At 35.9% G+C, this 15,931-nt stretch overlaps 1 protein-coding gene across 3 annotated transcripts in view; it reads left to right on the forward strand.

Annotated features, from left to right (window-relative positions):
* The window catches only part of MTX2 (metaxin 2), a 65,290-nt gene extending 62,243 nt beyond the window's left edge, over positions 1-3,047 (forward strand). For all 3 annotated transcript variants that reach the window (XM_023259483.2, XM_023259482.1, XM_045033979.1), the window contains one exon: positions 2,603-3,047. In XM_023259483.2, coding sequence (XP_023115251.1) covers positions 2,603-2,786 — 184 coding nt within the window. In that variant the 3' untranslated portion in view covers positions 2,787-3,047. The remainder of the gene's footprint in view (positions 1-2,602) is intronic.
* Positions 3,048-15,931: the final 12,884 nt, after the last annotated feature.

Here is a 15,931-nt window from a genome sequence, read left to right on the forward strand (position 1 = left end):
TTTGACCACTTCAGGGGTACTTTTAGACCACTCTAGTTTGACTATACACTTATGCTTGAACTCCCTCAGAGCCTTCATTTATTGATAAAGGATGCCCATCTATACCACTGGAATTTGCATCAGGAAATAAATTCACCTTTTTTTATTATCTAATTCAAGAAGCAAAGAGTAGTTAATCCTAAACAGGAATTAGGAAAGATTGGTGAGATAAGATACATCTTTTAAGAAATATATTTAGGGATATGGAAGACTTAGTGTTTATATTAATTCTCCCAGAGTGCCTCAGCTCTACATTTGTCCACCTTCTATATCTGTGGTTCTTTTCAGGCATCCCTTTGTTATTGATTCATCATTTATATGATAGGATCATGGTGCTATTAAGTCCAAGGACACGTTGGCTACCCTCACCTGACTAATAATTCTTCATGAATGTGTCAAAAAAGGGAAGGCTTTGAAAGAATCTGAATAACCACTATTGAAAAATTCAATATCCTGGATACATTAGGCAGGATGTATTTCTCTCTATTTGCATCCAGCATATACAGATTCAGTTCCTGAGATCCTTTTCCAAGAACTGGGGATATAAAAGATATATGCAGTGTTATCTTTAAAGAGCTTGGAGTATAATAAGGGGAAACACGTGAACACAGTTACAGTGTGGTAATATAAATGCATCACCTTTTTATTCATTCAAAACATAGTAAGAACCTACTTTGTACCAGGCATTGTTCTAAGTATTGGGGACACAGCAGGAAACAAGTAGAGAAGATCTCGCTGGTAGAGGGAGACAGACACCTAACAACAAATGTTAGATAGTATTAAGTGCCACATGGAGAATTAAAATGGATCACGTGGTAATAAGTGACTGCATGTCCACTTTAGTTTGGGTGTTCAGGGAAGGCTTTAAGATGTGACATTTAAACCTTATTCTGAAAAATAAGAAGCTGGCAATGTGAAGTCAAGGGAAGAGTGTTAGAGGCAGCAGGAATAATTGTGTCAAGGCCCAAACTCAAGATGGGCTTGAGTTTGTTACATTTGGATGGAAGAAGCAAGGCTGTTAGTAGTATGTTGACAGTGGTGGGAGATGAGGCTGAAGAGATAAGCGGCGGCCAGGTCGTCTAGGCTTTGCATACTTCATGTAATGAGTTTGGCATATTACTGTAAGTGGGATGGATATTTGTTGGAATATTTTATGCTTGGAGTGGTACGGTGTGGTGACTTTAAACCAAAAATCACTCTGGCTACTCTGTGGACAATGAATAGAGCCAACGTTAGGAGGCTATTGCAGTGGTCTAGCTGAGAGATGATGGTGGCTCAGAGTAGATGAGAACGGAGGGAGAGAATTAGTAGTAATCAGGACGTATTTGGCGGTTGTGTCCCACAACACTTGCTGATGGATATGAGGGCAAGAGACAGAGAGGACTCAATAGTAACCCTGAGATTTTTGGTGCAGATGGCTGAGAGGCTAGTGGTGCCTTTAAGGTTTGGGAAATGAGATGAGCATGTTTGAGATGCTTATTCACCATTCAGGCGGAGATGTTACGTAGTATGTATGTGTGTATGATTCAGGAATTTAGAAGAGGGACTGGGATTGGAGACAAATAGTGGGGACTTAGTGGCATAAAGAGGTATTTAAAGCCGTGCAGCAGCATGAGGTCATTCATCATTGGTGATCAAGGCCACATAGCTAGAAAGGAAGGGGCAGAATTAGGATTCATACTTAGATTTGATGGACCCCCCAAATCTATTCTAAACTAGATCACTGCAACATACTTTCACATTTAGGTAGGCTAACACATATTTTCTCAAAAGCTTTATCACTATGGGACTGACACCAATAATTAGCTCCTAATTATGATGATATTTGCCCTTCAGTAAGATTGTGCTGGCAATTATTTTAATATAATGTAGTTTGGTGATGCCTCATTTATAGACCATTAGTAGTGAGGTAGATAAATTTCAATTTTTTGTTACTAATATTTAATTAAAGGGGAAAAATCCCTGGAAATTTTTTTATTGAAGCTATGTTTATTTCTCTTTCAGAAAGCTAATTACTTGAAAAGTGGTAAAGTTAAAATTAAATCCTGTTTTTGATACATCATTGGGTAATCAGGTGTTATTTGTTCCCGCACCACAGTGAAATCCTGTGCTTCGATACCATTTTGTTTATACATCTATTACAGCACTTACTAAATTGTGCTGTGGTAATTTCTGTTTTGCGTCACATGTCTTAGAATATCTTTGGTGTTCTCGTAGCTCTCGCACCTAGCACACAGTTCCTGGCGCATTGGAGGCCTGTTTAATGGATAAATTAATGAGTAAAACAAATATAAACAATTGTGCCAAGGTTATTTTAATGCCTTACTACTTTAAAAAGCAAGTCACACAACTAGCAAACCATAACTTAAAAAGTTTTTTTTTCATGTCTTACAACAGAAACTCCCAAGTAAAAACAAAATAAATTCTATCAAGTTGAGGTAGGATTTATTGCTCATGTGACTTTCTTTTAAATAGATGAATAGAATGTTTTAAAAAGGAGTGTCTATTCTACCATACAAGTTAAATGCTGTTCATGTTACTCTCATTTCTATTTTTGTTTTAGGCCTACTGAACTAGATGCACTGGTATTTGGCCATTTGTATACCATTCTTACCACACAGTTGACCAATGATGAACTTTCCGAGAAGGTAAAAAACTATAGCAACCTCCTTGCTTTCTGTAGAAGAATTGAACAGCACTATTTTGAAGACCGTGGTAAAGGCAGCTCATCTATCAGATCATCTTAGAGATATGTCTTAATTTAGTGATTTAAAAAAAATTAACTTGAAATATGTGAAAGACCTAGTAAATGATATCAGAATTTTAAAACCAAAAATACTGCTTTTTGAAACCTCAGACTAAATTATATAATGTGTCCTATACATGTACTTTATACTGTTAATTAAAGCAATTCTGAATGATTTCATTTGCTATGTTGTACTCTATATCTTGAAATTTTTGTTTTCCTTGAAACGTATGCCTATAAAAATAAAGCTCAAAGAACTGTATGGCTGGTGTATTTATTTCCTTTTGACCTTTCTGAAAGCCACTCTTGAGTTTTTTTACATGGAATAAACGGTCTTTTCTAAGGCGAGTAATTTATGCTCCATACTTTTAAGATTACTTTAATAGGTACATGGTGAACCTAGGCATGGGAAAAATGTTCTTAAGAAACATGCACTCATGGGGCGCCTGGGTGGCGCAGTCGGTTAAGCGTCCGACTTCAGCCAGGTCACGATCTCGCGGTCCGGGAGTTCGAGCCCCGCGTCGGGCTCTGGGCTGATGGCTCGGAGCCTGGAGCCTGTTTCCGATTCTGTGTCTCCCTCTCTCTCTGCCCCTCCCCCGTTCATGCTCTGTCTCTCTCTGTCCCAAAAATAAATAAAAAACATTGAAAAAAAAAATTAAAAAAAAAAAAGAAACATGCACTCAGAAAATGTAAATAATTGCAAGGCAATTAAATCCTGGAACAGATTACCGTTTAAGAGCATTCTTCATATCTAAACCTAGTTGAAGTTTTATTTATTTTTATTTATTTATTTTTTAATGTTTATTTTTAAGAGAGGAAGAGAGACAAAGCATGAGTAGGGAAGGGGCAGAGAGAGAGGGAGACACAGAATCTGAAGCAGGCTCCAGACTCTGAGCCATCAATACAGAACCCAATATGGGGCTCGAACTCTCGAACTATGAGATCATGACCAGAACCAAAGGTGGATGCTTAACCGACTCAGCCACCCAGGCACCCCTTGAATTTTTAAACATCTCATCAGAGCAGCTATAATTTATATTTGATAAATGGATAGTTTCAAGGACCTTATTTTTTTGAGACAAGATTATTTTAATGATGTTCCATTCCTCTTGTGGGGAAGAGAGTATAGTTTTCACTGAGGTATCAACAGGAATTTATATGTAAGTACTAAGGATTATATGTTTTGTCCCTTTCAAATTTTCTCGTATTTTATATAAAACCAGGGATGCTATAAAGAGATGTGAAAATCATGTTAATTCTTGAAAATATCTAGAATAATTGTACATTTGTATTTTCTGTCTGTGTAATACCAGGCATTTTTACTTCATTTAATCCTTACAAAAACAATATGAGGGATATTATCCTCAATTTACAGAGGAGGGAATGGAGACCAAGAAAGCAATAATGCCTTGCCCAAGGTTATAGAGTTTTAAGCAAGTGGCAGAGTTGGAATTCAAACACAGGCAGTCTGGCATCGGTTTGGCCTTTAGCGAACACTACACTTCTTTTTGTTGTCAAGATCATAGATTTATACCATATAAGGGATATATTGGGTTCTCCTTGGTCTAAATCCCACATAAACTTTGGGTACTCTCTTTGGACTATAGTGCCACTTATAGCCTTCCTGAACTAGTTTTGTAATGTATATTCTTAAAATAAAAAATCCCAAGTTACCTGTGTTTTTGCAGAATTTTTATGACCTTTTTTTTTTTGGTGTATATTTTTGTATACTTGTTTTGTACTTAGTGATTTTTTTTTAATTAAAAAAATGTTTTAATGGTTATTTACTTTTGAGAGAGAGAGAGAGAGAGAGAGAAAGAGAGTGCGAGTGGGGGAGGGGCAGAGAGAGAAGGAAACACAGAATCTGAAGCAGGCTCCAGGCTCTGAGTTGGATATGGGGTTTGAACTCATAGACCGAGAGATCATGACCTGAGTAGGTTGGATACTTAATTGAGCCACCCAGGCACCCCAATGCTTTTTTCTTTTAATATTACTATAACATTCATTTAATTGAACCAGAACCATTTGTACTTCAGTATATAAATCTAGACTCTTTTCTTTAAGTTGTTTAATCTTTATCTTTTTTTTTTTTTTTTAAATAATTTATTGTCACATTAGATAACAGTGTATATACAGTATAGTCTTGGCTTTGGGAATAGAGTCCCATGATTCATCACTTACATACAACACCCAGTGCTCATCCCAACAGGTGTCCTCCTCAATGCCAATCTCCCATTTTCCCCACTTTCCCAACCTCTCCCCCCCACCCCCAGTTTGTTCTCTGTTTTTGAGTCTCTTATGGTTTGCCTCCCTGTTTGTAACTTATTTTTCCTTCTCTTCCCCTATGGTCTTCTGTTAAGTTTCTCAAGATCCACATATGAGTGAAAACATACAGTATCTTGGTCTGACTGGCTTATTTCACTTAGCATAATACCTTCCAGTTCTGTCCCCGTTGCTGCAAATGGCAAGAATTCAATCTTTTTCATTGCCGAGTAGTATTCTAGTAGTGTGTGTGTGTGTGTGTGTGTGTGTGTGTGTGTGTGTGTGTGTATCTATCTGTCTATATATGCATAATCTTCTTTATCCATTCATCAATTGATGGACATTTGGGCTCTTTCCATAATTTGGCTATTGTTGATAGTGCTGCTATAAACATTGGGGTACATGTGCCCCTATGAATCAGCACTCTTGTATCCTTTGGATAAATTCCTAGTAGTGGTATTGCTGGGTTGTAGGGTAATTCTATTTTTAATTTTTTGAGGAAACTCCACACTGTTTTCCAGACTGGCTGTACCAGTTTGCATTCCCAACAACAGTGCAAGAGGGTTTGTTTGTTGTTTTGTTTTGTTTTTCACAGTTACCCAGCAGTTTTTATTAGGACATGGGCCTGGCTCCCATAGGAGGGGGAAAGGGGAGGCCAGGATCCCCCAGACATGGCAGTCTGAGGGAAGGAGGTGCTGGCTGACTTGAGCAGAGTCCCCATCAGGGAGGACATAGCTGGTGGTCCCTCTCAGGAGTGGCTGGTCCTTTGGGCCTTCTTGATTTCCTCGGACAGTGCCTCCTCCAGGGCCTGATAGGCCTTGTCCAGGTTGTCATTGATGATGATCAGGTCATCAATGGGTTCTTGCCACATCCTTGCCAACATCTGTTTCCTGAGGTGTTAATTTTAGCCACTCTGACTGGTGTGAGGTGGTATCTCAATGTGGTTTTGGTTTGTATTTCCCTGATGATGAATGATGTTGAACATCTTTTCATATTTCTGTTAGCCATCTGGATATTTTCTTTGGAAAACTGTCTATTCATGTCTTCTGCCCATTTCTTTACTGGGTTATTTGTTTTTTGGGTGTTGAGTTTGGTAAGTTCTTTATAGATTTTGGACACTAACTTTTTTTTTTTTTTTAATTTTTTTTCAACGTTTTTTTATTTATTTTTGGGACAGAGAGAGACAGAGCATGAGCGGGGGAGGGGCAGAGAGAGAGGGAGACACAGAATCGGAAACAGGCTCCAGGCTCTGAGCCATCAGCCCAGAGCCCGACGCGGGGCTCGAACTCATGGACCGCGAGATCGTGACCTGGCTGAAGTCGGACGCTTAACCGACTGCGCCACCCAGGCGCCCCAATTTTGGACACTAACTCTTTATCTGATATGTCATTTGCAAATATCTTCTCACATTCTGTTGGTTGCCTTTTAGTTTTGCTGATTGTTTCCTTCGCTGTGCAGAAGCTTTTTATCTTTATGAGGTCTCAATAGTTCATTTTTGCTTTTATTTCCCTTGCCTTCAGAGACATATCAAATAGGAAGTTGCTGTGACCGAGGTCAAAGAGGTTGCCTGTTTTCTCCTCTAGTGTTTTGATGGTTTCCTGTTCACACATTTAGGCCTTTCATCCATTTCAATTTATTTTTGTGTGTAGTGTAAGAAAATGGTCCAGTTTCATTCTTCTGCCTGTTGCTGTCCAGTTCTCTCAGCACCATTTGCTAAAGAGACTGTCTTTTTTCCGTTGGATATTCTTTCCGGCTTTGCTGCAGATTAGCCGGCCATACATTTTGGGTCCATTTCTGGGTTCTCTATTCTATTCCATTAATCCATGTGTCTGTTTTTATGCCAATACCATACTGTCTTGATGATTACAGTTTTGTAGTACAGGGTGAAGTCTGGGATTGTGATGCCTCCAGCTTTGGTTTTCTTTTTCAACATTACTTTGGCTATTTGGAGTCTTTTGTGGTTCCATATAAATTTTAGGATTGTTCTAGTTCTGAGAAGAATGCTGGTGCTATGTTGATTGGGATTGCATTGAATGTGTAAATTGCTTTGGGTAGTATTGACATGTTAACAGCATTTGTTCTTCCAATCTATGAGCATGGAATGTTTTTCCATTTCTTTGTGTCTTCTTCAATTTCTTTCATAAGCTTTCTGTAGTTTTCAGTGTACAGATTTTTTACCTCTTTGGTTAGGTTTATTCCTAGGTATTGTATGGTTCTTGATGCAATTATAAATGGGATCAATTCCTTGACATCTCTTTCTGTTGCTTCATTATTGGTGTATAGAAATGCAACTGATTTTTGTACATTGATTTTATATCCTGCGACTTTGCTGAATTCATGTATCAGTTCTAGCAGTTTTTGGTGGAGTCTTTCGGGTTTTCCATGTAGAGTATCAAGGCATCTGCGAAAAGTGAAAGTTTGACTTCTTGCCAGTTTGGTTGCCTTTTATTTTGTTATCTGATTGCTGAGGCTAGGACTTCCAACCCTAGGTTAAACAACAGTTGTGAGAATGGACATCTCTGTCATGTTACTGATCTCAGGGGGAAAGCTCTCAGTCTTTCCCCTTTGAGGATGATATTAGCTGTGGGCCTTTCATATATATGGCTTTTATGATATTAAGGTATGTTCCTTCTATCCCAACTTTCTTGAGGGTTTTTATTAAGAAAAGATGCTGTATTTTGTCAATTGCTTTTTCTGCATCTGTTGACAGAATCATATGGTTTTTACTCTTTCTTAATGTGATGTATCACATTGATTGACTTGTGAATATTGAACCAGCCCTGCAGCCCAGGAATGAATCCCACTTGATCATGGTGAATAATTCTTAACAATATACTGTTGAATTCAATTTGCTACTATCTTGTTGAGAATTTTTGCATCCATGTTCATCAGGGATATTGGCCTGTAATTCTCCTTTTTAGTGGGGTCTTTGTCTGGTTTGGAAATCAAGGTAATGCTGGCTTCATAGAATGAGCCCAGAAACTTCCCTTCCATTATTTTTTTGGAATCTTTACTACTGCCTGTATTCTTATTTTAAAATGAGGAACATTGGGAGACAATGGTTATTTATTCCAAGTTGAGTTATTTACTCTTTCTTAAGACTTACTGTATCTATGGATCACTCTGGGGGGCCTTGTTTTTCTCTAGTGTTGACTTAATCACCATCAAAACAATGCATTAGAAAGTAGAAACCTTGACCATCCCATTATGGTGATTTAGTTACCTGCTTTTATCTTTTAAATTTGGGTCCACAAAGCCAGTTTATAGTAGCTAAAAATGATCATTGAAAAGCTGGTTTGCTGTCCAAAAAAGTTAAGTGTTGTTTTACTGACAAAATACCTAATGTATATACTGAACTTTAAAATAAGTAGCATGATCCTCTATTTAAATTAAAATTTAAATTATGAGTAGTGAGAAAGTTTAAATCAAGATAGATACAGTTTACAGTGTCATTTGTTGACTTCTGAATGATGTACATGAAGGATTTAATATATCTTGTATTAAACCCTTTAGAAGTCCCAACTTGTTCTTTTTGACTGACTTGACTACTGGACAAGTAGCCATTGTATTAACTAATTCATTAGGAGCCCAAGTCTAGGAAAGGTGAATTATAAAATGTCAGTCTGTTCATTTAATACATCTTGATACTTTTTTGAAGAACAGATAATGAGTAGTTGTTCTTATTGCTGTTGTGTATGATTGTCCCTTGATGAGGATGGGTAAAATGTAGCTGTACATTGAGATATTTCAAGATACTGTATTCTAAAGTAACACTTAATGTAGTAACTTTTTTGAACTTATTTGAACTTCTTGTTTTAATTATAACCAGTTGCCTCTTATGAGCTAATGTATGTATTTTGAGTCTTAAAAGGAAACATTAAAAAGATTGATTATATCTAGACTGATATAAATATTTTCCTAATCTGTTTTTAAGTTTTTAAGAATTGGGGTTGAATTTGTATCTTCAGGTTTTTTTTTTTGTTGTTTTTGTTTTTTTTTTTTTACATTTTTATCAAATTACAGTAATTGAATTTGTGGTAAGCTATAGTAGATTCTCTGGATTTTTGACTTTGACAATCCTGTGTTCTGTGAGTAGAAATGATTTTATTTACTTCTTTCTAATCCACATGCCTTTTACTTGTTTTGTTTTGGTTTTGTTTTGCCTATAGCACTGACTGGGATTTCCATTACAGTGTTGAACAGGAGTAATGAGAATGGACATCTTTGCTTTATTCATGATCTTAGGGGGAAAGTATTTAGTCCACCATTAAGTATGATTGTAGGTTTTTGTAGATGCCCTTTAACAGATTGAGAAAGTTCCTTTCTGTTTCTGGTTTGTAGAGAGTTTGTGTGTGTGTTTAAGTTATGAATGAACGATGTATTTTATCAAAGACTTTTTCTGTACCCATTGAGATGATCATATCTTTTTTTCCCCTTAGTCTGTGGAAATGAAGAGTTACATTAATTGATTTTCAAATGTTGAATCAGCTTTAGTTTCCTGGGGTAAATCCCATATGATCATAATGTGGTTGGATGTGATTTCCTAGGTTTTGTTAAGGATTATTGTGTCCATATTCTTGAGAGATGTTGGTCTCCATTTATCTTGTAATACCTTTGGTTTTGGTATCAGGTTAATGCTGGCCTCATTAAATGAATCAGGAAGTATTCCTTCCTCTTAGAAGAGTTTACATTTGGTATTATCTCTTCCTTGAATGTTTGGTAGAATTTATCAATTCAGCTGGCTAGGCCTGGAGGTTTCTTTGTTGGAAGATTTTAAACTTAAAATTTTAATTTATTTAATAGATTTAGGACTATTCAAGTTACTGGTTTTCTCTTGAGAGAGTTTTGGTGTGTGCCTTTCCAAAGAATTTGTGTATTTTTCTCCATATTTTTGAATTTATAGGCATTGAGTTCTTGGTATTCCATGATTATGTCTGTAGCATCTGTAGTAATATCCCTTCTTTCCTTCTTTATGTTTGTATTTTTTGTTTTCTCTTTTTCTTAGTCTGGTTAGAGATTTATCAATTGTATTGAGTATTTTTTCTGAAATCCAGCTTTTGATTACATTGATTTTCTGTGTAGTTTTGTCATTCTCAGTTTCTTCTTTGTTCTCATTATTTCCTTTCTTTTACTTCCTCTACATTTTTTTTTAAGGTTTATTTAGGTAATCTCTATATGCAAGGTGGGACTTGAACTCACGACCTCAAGATCAAGATAGGGTCATGTTGGGTATGCTCTACTGACTGAGCCAGCCAGGTGCCCCTACTTGCTCTACATTTTATAGTTTTAATGTGGAAGCTTAGACTGATTTGAAAGTTTCTTTTCTAATATAAGCTTTTAATATTAAGCATTTTCCTCCAAGCAATGCCTCAGAAATCTGAGATATTGCGCTTTCATTTTCATTCAGTTTGAAATATTTTCCAGTTCCCTTATGCTTTCTTCTTTGACCCTGGATTATTTATAAGTGTATTCTTTTATTTGAAAGTATTTGAGGATTTGCCAGATATCATTCTATTATTGATTTGTAGTTTAATTCTGTTATATTTCTAGAATATACTTTATATTTCATTTCTTTTAAATTTGTTAAAGTTTGTGTTATGGTCCAGGATATAGTTGATCTTGGTAAATGTTTCATGTGCAGTTGAAAGGAATATTTTGCTATTGTTGGACAACTGTTCTATATATGTTGTGAGGCTAGTTGGTTGACAATATTATTCAGGTCTTTTATATCCTTATATTGATTTTCTGCCTACTTGTTCTACATTACTGAGAAGAGTGTAGAATTTTGTGTTATTTTTTTTCTCCTTTCATTTCTATCACATTTTTTTCATACATTTTGAAGATCTTCTGTTAGTTATATATAGATATTTAAGGTTAGTATTTCTTCTTGGAAAACTAATCCCTTTATTGATGTGTACTGTCTTTCCTTATCTCTAGTAATGTTTCTTGCTTTAAAGTTTTTTGTCTGATATTTAGTTATTTTGGTTACTTTAGTTATTTGATATAGTTCCTCTATATTTCATTTTACTAATATTTGCAAGATCTCTTTGTTTTTATCGTTTTACTTTTAGCCTACTTATATCCTTTTATTTAAAATGTTTTTCTTTTTAAATAAAGAAGCCTGGGTGGGTCAGTCGGTTTAGTGTCCCGACTTCAGCTCAGGTCATGATCTCATGGTTTGTGAGTTCGAGCCCCACATCAGGCCCTCTGCTCTCAGCGTGGAGCCTGCTTTGGATCCTCTGTCTCTCTCTGTCTCTGTCTCTCTCTCTCTCTGCCCCTCCCCTGCATGCGTTCTCTCTCTCAAAAAATAAACATTCAAAAAGATTAAAATGTTTTTCTTTTAAATGGCTTAGAATTGAATCTTGCATTACCTGACAATTTCTGTCTTATAATCGATGTGTTTAGGGTGTTTACATTTAAAGTAATTATTGATACAGGTGAATTAAAACATATCATCTTATGAGTTATTTTCTGTTGGTTCTACTTGTTCCATGTTTCTTTTAACTCTTCTTTCAGATTGGGTTTTTTGTTTTTTGTGTTTGTTTTTAATGAGGCCATTTTATCTCTACTGTTGGCTTATTACCACTATTATTATTTATACCTTAATTTTTTTTATAGTGGTCACCCAGGGTTTGCAATATGTATTTAAAAAATGTTTTTTTAATTTTATTTAAATCCAAGTTAGTTAACATATAGTGTAATAATGGTTTCAGGAGTAGAATTTAGTGATTCATCACTTACATATAACATACAGTGTACAATATATGTCTTTAAGCAGAGCCCATGTTCAAATAATATATACTGCTTTACTCCCAGTCTATGCTTTTATTTACTCAGTGGTGTCTTTAGAAGAGCAGAAATTTTTAATTGTGATGAAGTCTAGTCTATCACATTTTTTGTCTATGGATTATACTTTTGTTGGCATATCTAAGAAATCTTTACATAATGCAAAGTCCTAAAGATTTTCTTCTGTGTTTTCTTTTAGAAGTTTTATTGTTTTAGCTCTTACATCATCTAAGTCTGTGATCTACATTAAGTTAATTTTAATGGGGTGAAGTAAGAGTCTAAGTTTTTGTGTATTTGTTTGTTTGTTTGTTTTTGTATATGGATAATACAATTGCTTTTGTTTGACACCTTTTGTTCCATGTGAGAAATATGGGAGAAGGATCCAGGTGAGAATTTTGTGCCTTTCCTGCAACTACTGCTGTTTTCACCAAGGGACCACAAGGGACACTTTCTTAGATTCTCACTGTGTCTCCAATTTTTTTTTTTTTTTTTTGTAAACTTCCTATGAGGTCCTTGGACAAGAGCCTGGCAGTGAATGTGAATTCCTCTTTTGCTGTGGCCCCAGGATTTTAATAGTCTTTTGTCAGGCCACACTCAGCCTGTAGCAGTTTATTAGAAATTTTAGCTGAGTTCTTACCGTTGTCCAGTAGTATCTGTTTCTTTTTTTGCATTTCAGTAGTGTCTGTTTAAAGTAAACAAATGCTTGTGTGTCTTCTCTCCTTAGACCTGGTTAGTTGGCCGTATAGTCTCAGCTTTCTGCCGGTCGAGAACTGGGGTGAATTTGTAGACGGCCAGTTCATCATTATTCTGAGGGTGGGAGCAATGTGTTTTTTCAGCTTTCTACATTCTAAAACTGAAAACCTGGAAATCTAGGCTGCTTGTTAATCTTGAGATAAGAAATGCTTATTTAGAATTAAAAGTGGTAAATTCTTAAAGAGGTTTTATTATATAAAATTTTAAACATACATAAAAGAGAAAATAATAAAAACTCCCATGTACCAATGAACCACTCCTTTGCTTCAGATGCTCCCAACTGAAGGCAGTCTATAATCCCATTATTTTTATAAGCTTTATTTACTTAATATATATTGTACATAAGTTCATAGAAGTTTGCTTTTGAAGATACACAAACATTTATCTCAGTGGCTTAACATATTGTTATGTGGATCGTATTCGCACCGAAATTAAAAAATAGGACATTTACTAATATCTTAAAGACCTGTATATGACACTATTTTCACCCAATCCCAGCTCTTTACCCTACCACTGGAGTTTGCCACTATCCTGAATTTTGTGTTAATCATTCCCATGATTTGATTTTTTTTTGATCTTTCTATAAATGGAATTATACTATGTGCATTCTTCTGTGTTTTGCTTCTCTCCCACAATATTACATTTTTGAATATCATCCATTTTCTTGTACTTATCAGTGGTTAATTATATAGTATTCTTTTATCCCGAAATGTAACACTTGATTTCTCTGTGCCCTTGTCAGTGGACATTTTGGTTATGTCCAGAGTCTTGATGTTCTAAAAAATGTTGCTTATGAACAATCCTTTACATATCTGGTATAAATGTGCAACAGTTTTTCCAGGGTATATGCTTTTCCAGAGTATAATTGCTGTGTTGTCAAGTATGTGTATATTTAACTTAACTAGGTAATTCCAAATTGTTTTCATAAATGTTTGTGCCAGTTTGCACTTTATACCTATCTAACTCTTTGCCAAGGAATTATTAGACAGTTTTTTCCTAATGTGGTTATAATTTGTATTTTCAAGATTCCCAGTAAGCTAAGTATATATTTATATATTTATTGCCAGTGCTTTTTTTTCCTTTTTTTTTTTTTTTTTGTGATATGACTACTCATGTAGGATTTGCCTGTTTTTCTGTTAGATTGTTTGCCATTAGTAATTTATAGGAGTCCTGCTTGCAGTACAGATATTAATGCCTACTTGGTTCTGAGTGCTACAAATATTTGTACTCCTACTTTGTGATTTGTCTTTTCACTCCCTTTATGGCATATTCTAATGTTCAGAAGTTCTTAAGTTTTATATAGTTGAAAGGTTGGTCAGTCTTTTCCTTTATGAGCTGAGCTTTTTGTGCCTTGTTTATAAAAAAAGGACACCCTTTCCCATCCTTGTGTATAATTCAGGGATCAGTTTTAGTGTCCCATCATTCATGAATATGAAGTCCTTATTGTTTTCCTTGGGAGGTGACCCCTAAGCCTTTGTGGCTGGTTTATTTGCTGCATTTTAACCTATCAGGTAGACACGGTCTTGAGAACCAATATGGTTATAGTGGATCGCCATGTCATAGAGCCCATAACTGGAAACTAAATATGCATTGTGTGATGTTGAGTAGAATATTTCTGTGTATTTTAGTGTTCCCTTTGTAAGCTTTGCTTACTTTACCAACTTAGGGGAGACCTTAAAAAATCATATATCAAAAGTAATACAGGCAAAGGACACTTTGTGTAATTCCTAAGCACAGTTGAAATTTGTGGAGGAAGACAATGAAACTGACATCAGATGTGTTGACAAAGATACAATTTTCAACTGCATCGCATACTTATAAAAGTTAAGAAAAAAAAAAGTCAAGTTCTTCACATACTGATTGGCCTGAAGGCTTGTCCTACAAAGGACTAAACTCTGCTCACCTGGCTCTTGGGTATTTTGATGACAGTATATGATGATCCTGTTAATGAACAAATCTTTTAAAACATTAAGAAGCAAAACTAAACAAAAGCCCACTGGAATTTACTCTGGATAGTTTAAACAAGAAGGAATTCATTATAAGATGTTAATGACTTACAGAATTTTTGAGAGTGCTGAAGAAACATCTAGGTTGTACTTTCAGGAATGATTCCATAGAACTCGGTCACCAGTGAAGCTTCTGCCCCTTACAGTCGGGAAACCGTGGGCTCCACAGCCATTCCATCACTGCTGTGATCAACAAGCTGCCACGATCGGGATGCTGTTGGCATGCTGCAGCGTGGATCAGGAGTCCAGCAATGCCTGCTGTAATACGCATTGGCAACGTGGATGTCCACACCCTGCCTCTTAACTTCACAAAGCTAGTGACTAGATTACCAGGGCCTCTGCTGATGCTGCTACAGAAAAAACCTTTATGGAATGAATTGTACCTTGCACGTCACTTTCGCTTTTCAAATTTTTCACAAATGCATCTGGTTGAGCCTAAGTGACATCCAGGGCCCTGCTTGTAAAGCCCGTCTGGAAAATGTAAGTTTTAAATTTCTGGCTTCTGCAGGAGAGCATAGCACCCTAAAAGGATGGTGTCACGGGTGTTGAACATCAATCCACTGTATTCATCAACTGTGAGGTTATAAAGCCACTCCTCAATATTTTCTTATACAAGTTTTGCCTTTCCTATTGAAGTTCTTAATGTACCAGGAATATCTTTTTTTTTTTTTTTTTAATGGTATGAGGTAGCTGTTTAATTTCATTCTTTTCTCAAAATGGATAATTAATTTTCCCAGGACTGCGTATTCACCTTCTTGACTGGCCTGAGTTTTTCTGGCTGGTCCAAAATCCCAATTCTATTACCTATCCCATTGCACATAGGATTGTTTCTTGGCTATACTATAACATTGGTCTATTAAGTTGACTATCCTACTTTGCGTCAAAATCAAATGCTCAGGGCGCCTGGGTGGCTCAGTTGGTTAAGCGTCTGACTTCGGCTCAGGTCATGATCTAACTGTTCCTGGGTTTGTGCCCTGTATCTGGCTCTGTGCTGGCAGCTTGGAGCCTGGAGCCTGCTTCAGATTCTGTGTCTCCCTCTCTCTCTGCTCCTCCCCCACTTGTGCTCTGTCTCTCTTGCAAAAATAAATAAACATTAAACATTTTTAAATAAAATAAAAAATGCTCATAGTAACTGTAGTTATATAAAGTTTTGGCATCTGATAAAGCAAATATCCCATCTTATTCTTTGTCTTCAGGAATTGATGTTGGATCTTTGTACTTTCTTGCAAATTTTAGAATCAACTTTTAAAATTTCACCAAAAACAAAAACTAGGATTTTGATTGGATTTATACTGAATCTCTGGATTATTTTGGGAAGAATCACTACCTTTACAAAATT

This window comes from Felis catus, chromosome C1 (genome assembly GCF_018350175.1).
Source record: "Felis catus isolate Fca126 chromosome C1, F.catus_Fca126_mat1.0, whole genome shotgun sequence".
Taxonomy (NCBI): Eukaryota; Metazoa; Chordata; class Mammalia; order Carnivora; family Felidae; genus Felis; species Felis catus.